The sequence below is a fragment of the Sinohyriopsis cumingii genome, chromosome 14, assembly GCF_028554795.1.
Source record: "Sinohyriopsis cumingii isolate HCF-2022 chromosome 14, ASM2855479v2, whole genome shotgun sequence".
Classification (NCBI taxonomy): domain Eukaryota; kingdom Metazoa; phylum Mollusca; class Bivalvia; order Unionida; family Unionidae; genus Sinohyriopsis; species Sinohyriopsis cumingii.
Window position 1 is genome coordinate 18,325,994 of NC_142974.1, and position 8,275 is coordinate 18,334,268.

Below are 8,275 nucleotides of genomic sequence, written 5' to 3' on the forward strand. Positions count from 1 at the left end.
AAGCAATAACAAGTTGTTTTTGTAATTTTTATTAACATCTCTTTAATTCACTTCTATAAGTTTGAGAATATTCTTAAACATGATGGGGGCCCTGAGTGGCCGAGTGGTCTAAAGCGATCTCTGTTACGGATCACTGCCATCTCACCTCTGTCTGCGTGGGTTCGAGTCTAGGATTCAGCCAATGTGGGTAAGTGAGAAAGCTTGCCAGTAGCTTCTCGTGGGTCGGTGGTTCTTTCTGGGGTTTTTCCGGGTTCTTCCTCCACCATTAATACTCGTCGCCATGTATAGCCTATCGTGTGCTGAAAAATGGTGTTAAACCCTACAACAACAACAACAACTTAAACATGATGACTGCTGCATAAGAATATAATAAGAATACTTTACTTATTTGTCAGGGTCTCATGTACCTGTTTATGACTCATTTCCAAGAAAACATCTTTTTGTCTTCAAATGCAAACCTTTTCTCACAGATTCATTATACTGATAAGATAGTTAGATAGCAGACCAGTCTATTCTTTTAAACAAGATGGTGCCAGATGTTAAACAAAAGACTTTACAGAGTGAGTTGGGGATGTTATATGATGGAAAATGTTAAAGCAGATGGATTTTTTCAAACTTCAAAACATGTCAGATAAAAAGAAAGGACAAATCAATGCTGCTTTACAAACTTTAAAAGAAGAATATGAGAGTAATGTAATACAGCACTCGAAGCACATGATCATGCTCATTGCAAAATTCCAATTCACGATCATTCAGCGGAAGTTACATGTGTAGACTAGTTAAAGTGAGTACTGAATATAAATAATTGTTCAGTATATTTTGTCTTTGTATTTTTGTTCTAATCCATATGGATATTGCCCTTTGTGACAATAATTTTGACCAGCTGCAGAACCGGGTTAGCAAAAATAAAAGTATCTTTTTCATACATGCTGTAATTATGTCAGGTACTATATAGATTACACTTTTTACATGCAAATTACACTTTCTTTGACACTTTTAATATCAGTAGTTATGCTTATACCTCATGTGTGGTTGGCATGTATTTTGTAGACATAGACTTTGTCAGAGCTTCATGTACTGCTTCTGGATAGAGACTGTGTCAGGGTCTCATGTACTGCTTCTGGACAGAGACTGTGTCGGGTTCCCATGTACTGCTTCTGGTCAGAGACTGTCAGAGTCTCATGTACTGCTTCCGGACAGAGACTGTGTCAAGGTCTCATGTACTGCTTCTGGACAGAGACTGCGTCAGAGTCTCATGTACTGCTTCTGGTCAGAGACTGTTAGAGTCTCATGTACTGCTTATGGATATGGACTGAGTCAAGGTCTCATTTACTGCATCTGGACATGGGCTGTGTCAGGATATTATGTACTGCTTGTAGACATAGACTATGTCAGGGTCTCATGTACTGCTTGTAGGCATAAAATGTGTCAGGGTCTCATATACTGCTTGTAGACATAGACTGTCAGGATCTCATGTACTGCTTGTAGACATCGCATGTGTCAGGATTTCATGTACTTATTGTGAACATAGACTGTATCAGGGTCTCATGTACTATTTGTACACATAGACTGTGTCAGGATCTCATATACTGCCTATACGCATAGACTGTGCCAGGATCTCAAGTACTTCTTGGGGACAGACTTTGTCTGTTAAAAACCTTGTTATCACAGTTAATTATAAACTATATTTTTACAAAGTCCAATGAAATATTTAGTAAGCATAATATGATTCCTATGCAGATAATCTGACTCAATTTTAATGAATTTTTCAGTAGGTTTTTTGCATACAATTTAGGTAATTTGGGAATTTTCAATAGTTTGTTTGCATGCCATTAGGTAATTTGTGATTTTTCAGTAGGTTGTTTACATGCCATTTAGATGCTTTTGGAATATTCAGTAGGTTATTTGCTTGCCATGGGGTGATTTGGGAATTTGGTATAAAGCAAACTGATATACCAGTACTTTTGTTATATCAAATTGTGATCCACCCATGGTGCAATAATACGCATATATAAACATTCTTGCAACTGTGTGCTATTGAATCTAGATCAATGATCAATTTCCACAAATTAATCATTAGTGATATATGAAAATAATGATAATTTTTTTATAATCCCCATTTTCTAAATGAATTTAGAATGGTACACAGTTTCATCCTTTCTGTTTTCTGTTTTCACCCTCCCCTTTCATGCATAATGGAGAAAAAAATATGCAGAAATCTGGAATGAGAGAGAAAATGAATTTGTGTTGTATGAAAACCTTGAAATTGAACTTAAACCAAGTACCCTACAAAAATATGGTTTGTCATAAGGGTATGTGTGCACTTATACAGAGTTGCAAACCATGTCAACATAATATGGTAAATTTCTTGGTAATGTGCACCACATACTGTGATGTATTTAATGTTTTGTTGTTGTTGTTTCTTAAACCTATTATAATGTTCCAAAAAACTAAACATGAAAATGTCTGAAAGACAGCCTCTCTCTCTCTCTCTCTCTCGACCAGCGTAGCAAGATACGGATGAAAATCTATGAAAAGAGGAGCATAGATGATTTTCACTTGTGTCATCCCACAATGTTTTTGATGTCTCTGGACATTTAATGATGGTAAAAGTTAAATCAAAGTGACCAAAGGATCAGAGAAAGAGTTTTAAAGTCAAACCGACCAGAGAGAGAGAGTGAGTTTTTGATCAGTAGTACTCTTATAAAACAGAATAATGACTTAGATCAGCTATAAATAAATTAAAATATTTTAATTACCTCTTGTTGGTTCGTCATTTGGCTCAGTTTCTATTCCACATTAATTTCCATGCGAAGGTAATAAAATATACTGCATGTACTTCAATATTTACAATGAAAGCAGACTTTAGGTCCTTAGCACTAGTTTTCTGAATTCAAATTCAACATGTCATTGAAATATTGCGGACAAAGTCAATCCTTTACGTGGAACAATAATATGGACTTTAGATAGGTTGATCTGTATTCATATTTTGAGCTGTTACAATTTCAAGAATAAATTTCTGGATGGTTTATCTGATGGTAAATTTGGTATGGTTCATGCTGTCCATTTTTGTTTACAAATTTGTTACTCATTTCAATATTGCTATCAGTTGTATTTCCTCAAATTGTATAGACTGGACTGGTCAGACTAAATTGTTGTCGGCATGAACTCCCAAAGGTTTTCCTGTGTCAGCTTTTTCAGTTTGATTGTTGAAGATATCTGGAGCAATTTTTTTATTTCTGTTGACTGATAACCTTTGGTTCCAAGCTACATTGCCGTGGCTTTTAGTGGATTAATATACAAGTTATTGAACAGGATATGAATCTTCACCCAATTTGTTTTGTCAAAGTTACACTAGTAGAATGAGACATATGCAAAATATGCTACAGACAGTACACTAGTTTTTTTTGGTGGATATTTTCTACTTTTGTTGGGAGGGGAATGTGTATTTTACATACACATATATCGTCTAAGACATGGGTGGGCAAACTACGGTCCACGGGCCGCATGCGGCCAGCCAAGGGCTTTCATGCGGCCTGCCAAGAGTTTTGATGTGGCCTAGGAACAAGTCATCGTTTGCACTGACTTTGTTTATGTTACTCTGTTATCAAATAAATGTGCTTCTTTTAAAGTTTAAGTTTTAAAATATTAACAACATATTAACAACTGAAAATTAATTATGATGTTATTTAGAAGAACCTTTTGTTTTTGCTATTTCAAATATTAATTATTTTACTTAATGAACTTTGCGGCCCGTGACAAGGTGTATTTGTGTATGCGGCACTTACACTTGGAAGTTTGCCCACCTCTGGTCTAAGATATGTTCTCATTTTATGTACAGGACCCACATTGCTCTCAAAAACTAACTTAGTGTATCATTTCTCCATTATGTTTATATAGGTGTGGCACATCTTCATGGTTACACAGTGGATTTTGGTCTGGTTGGAAATAAGAAATGCAGTTTTTCTTTGCAACCCCCAGAGCCGGAGATGAGGACATTTTCTTTCTACAGCGAAAATGAGACTGACAGACAAAGGTGAAATTTTATCTCACTTTCATTAGCTTGTAATGAAATACAAGCCTTTATACACTGTTGAACTCACTGCATGCAATAGACATTGTTTCATAGAATCCCTTTTTTCTGGATTGCAGATCAATCCCATTGTATTGATTGATATGTCATTCACTCCTTGGGATTTGAATTTTGAGATTAATAAAATGGTTCATTTTTTTATTCACTGCTGCTTGCAGTGTGGTATAACCATAGCATGTTAATGTTTCATGAGACCTGTAATTACTTGGTTTTCAGCCAACCTGCCACTGAGGTTTCTTCTTTTAGTTTTAACTTGCAAAACTGGCTGTTATTGGATCTGCCCCAGGTTAATGGAGGCCAGGTGATGGTGGTCAATATTTAATATTTGTGTTTTCTTCAGTCTTTTGTTTCTGTTTGCAGTTGTTCTTTGTGATCAGTTTCCATGCATTATTAGGGTCATCAGTCACTTATTAATATTCATGCATTATTAGGGTCATCAGTCACTTATTTAATATTCATGCATTATTAGGATCGTCAGTCACTTATTAATATTCATGCATTATTAGGGTCATCAGTAACTTATTTAATATTCATGCATTATTAGGATCATCAGTCACTTATTAATTTCCATGCATTATTAGGATCGTCAGTCACTTATTAATATTCATGCATTATTAGGGTCATCAGTCACTTATTAATATTCATGCATTATTAGGATCATCAGTCACTTATTAATTTCCATGCAGTATTAGGATCATCAGTCACTTATTAATATTCATGCATTATTAGGATCATCAGTCACTTATTAATATTCATGCATTATTAGGGTCATTAGTCACTTATTAATTTCCATGCATTATTAGGGTCATCAGTCACTTATTAATTTCTGTGTATTATTAGGGTCATTAGTCACTTATTAATATTCATGCATTATTAGGGTCATTAGTCAATTATTAATTTCCATGCATTATTAGGGTCATTAGTCACTTATTAATATTCATGCATTATTAGGATCATCAGTCACTTATTAATTTCCATGCATTATTAGGATCATCACTCACTTATTAATTTCCATGCATTATTAGGATCATCAGTCACTTATTAATATTCATGCATTATTAGGGTCATTAGTCACTTATTAATATTCATGCATTATTAGGGTCATCAGTCACTTATTAATATTCATGCAGTATTAGGATCATCACTTAATAATAGTCATGCATTATTAGGGTCGTCTGTCAATTATTAATATTCATGGATTATTAGGGTCATGTGTCACTTATTAATTTCCATGCATTAATAGGGTCAACTGTCAGTTATTAATATTCATGCATTATTAGGATCATCAGTCACTTATTAATATTCATGAATGATTAGGATCATCAGTCACTTATTAATATTCATGCATTATTAGGGTCATTAGTCACTTATTAATATTCATGCATTATTAGGGTCATTAGTTACTTATTAATATTCATGCATTATTAGGGTCATTAGTTACTTATTAATATTCATGCATTATCAGGATCATCAGTCACTTATTAATTTCCATGCATTATTAGGGTCATCAGTCAATTATTAATATTCATGCAGTATTAGGATCATCACTTAATAATAGTCATGCATTATTAGGGTCGTCTGTCAATTATTAATATTCATGGATTATTAGGGTCATGTGTCACTTATTAATTTCCATGCATTAATAGGGTCAACTGTCAGTTATTAATATTCATGCAGTATTCGGATAATCACTTATTAATATTCATGCATTTTTAGGATCATCAGTCACTTATTAATTTCCATGCATTATAAGGGTCATCAGTCACTTATTAATTTCCATGCATTATTAGGGTCATCAGTCACTTATTAATTTCCATGCATTATAAGGGTCATCAGTCACTTATTAATTTCCATGCATTATTAGGGTCATTAGTCACTTATTAATATTCATGCATTATTAGGGTCATCAGTCACTTATTAATATTCATGCATTATAAGGGTCATCAGTCACTTATTAATTTCCATGCATTATTAGGGTCATCAGTCACTTATTAATTTCCATGCATTATTAGGGTCATCAGTCACTTATTAATATTCATGCATTATAAGGGTCATCAGTCACTTATTAATTTCCATGCATTATAAGGGTCATCAGTCACTTATTAATTTCCATGCATTATAAGGGTCATCAGTCACTTATTAATTTCCATGCATTATTAGGGTCATCAGTCACTTATTAATATTCATGCATTATAAGGGTCATCAGTCACTTATTAATATTCATGCATTATAAGGGTCATCAGTCACCTTTTAATTTCCATGCATTATTAGGGTCATCAGTCACTTATTAATTTCCATGCATTATTATGGTCATCAGTCACTTATTAATTTCCATGCATTATTAGGGTCATTAGTCACTTATTAATATTCATGCATTATTAGGATCATCAGTCACTTATTAATTTCCATGCATTATTAGGGTCATCAGTCACTTATTAATATTCATGCACTATAAACGGACACACTGCAGAGATTGTAGTGATATGACATTTTTTAAACAGTCACTTATTAATATTCATGCATTATTAGGGTAGTCACTTATTAATATTCATGCATTATTTGGGTCATCAGTCACTTATTTAATAATCTTGCATTATTAGGGTAGTTACTTATTAATATTCATGTATTATTAGGGTAGTCACTAATAAATATTCATGCATTATTAAGGTCATCAGTCACTTATTAATATTCATACATTATTAGGATCATCAGTCACTTATTAATTTCCATGCATTATTAGGATCATCAGTCACTCATTAATGTCCATGCATTATTAGGGTCATCAGTCACTTATTAATATTCATACATTATTAGGATCATCAGTCACTCATTAATGTCCATGCATTATTAGGGTCATCAGTCACTTATTAATATTCATACATTATTAGGATCATCAGTCACTCATTAATGTCCATGCATTATTAGGGTCATCAGTCACTTATTAATGTTCATACATTATTAGGATCATCAGTCACTTATTAATTTCCATGCATTATTAGGGTCATCAGTCACTTATTAATATTCATGCATTATAAGGGTCACCAGTCACTTATTAATTTCCATGCATTATTAGGATCATCAGTAACTTATTAATATTCATGCATTATTAGGATCATCAGTCACTTATTAATTTCCATGCATTATTAGGGTCATCAGTCACTTATTAATTTCCATGCATTATTAGGGTCATCAGTCACTTATTAATTTCCATGCATTATTAGGGTCATCAGTCACTTATTAATATTCATACATTATTAGGATCATCAGTCACTTATTAATTTCCATGCATTATTAGGGTCATCAGTCACTTATTAATATTCATGCATTATAAGGGTCATCAGTCACTTATTAATTTCCATGCATTATTAGGGTCGTCAGTCACTTATTAATTTCCATGCATTATTAGGGTCATCAGTCACTTATTAATTTCCATGCATTATTAGGATCATCAGTCACTCATTAATGTCCATGCATTATTAGGGTCATCAGTCACTTATTAATATTCATTCATTATTAGGATCATCAGTAACTTATTAATTTCTGTGTATTATTAGGGTCATCAGTCACTTATTAATAGGGGGCCCCGAGTGGCCAAGTGGTCTAAAGCGCTCTCCGTTACGGATCACTGCCATCTCACCTCTGTCTGCGTGGGTTCGAGTCTCGGATTCGGCTAATGTGGGTATGTGAGAAAGCTTGCCAGTAGCTTCTCGTGGGTCGGTGGTTCTTTCCGGGGTTTTCCCGGGTTCTTCCTCCACCATTAATACTGGCCGCCATGTATAGCCTATCGTGTGCTGAAAAATGGCGTTAAACCCTACAACAACAACAACAACAACAACACTTATTAATATTCATGCACTATAAACTGACACACTGCAGACATTGTAGCGATATGACATTTTTTAAACAGTCACTTTATTAATATTCATGCATTATTAGGGTAGTCACTTATTAATATTAATATTCTTGCATTATTTGGGTAGTTACTTATTAATATTCATGCATTATTAGGGTAGTCACTTATAAATATTCATGCATTATTAGGGTTATCTGTCAGTTATTAATTTCCATGCATTATTTGGGTCATCAGTCACTTATTAATATTTATGCATTATTAGGATCATCAGTCACTTATTAATTTCCATGCATTATTAGGGTCATCAGTCACTTAATAATATTTATGCA

General features: G+C 33.6%; 1 protein-coding gene across 1 annotated transcript in view; it reads left to right on the forward strand.

The window, feature by feature from the left end:
* Window positions 1–8,275, forward strand: part of LOC149783352 (uncharacterized) — a 101,994-nt gene that overhangs the window by 80,000 nt on the left and 13,719 nt on the right. The window contains exon 11 of the mRNA XM_089931556.1: window positions 3,901–4,036. Within this exon, the coding sequence (XP_089787682.1) occupies window positions 3,901–4,036 (136 nt within the window). The remainder of the gene's footprint in view (window positions 1–3,900; window positions 4,037–8,275) is intronic.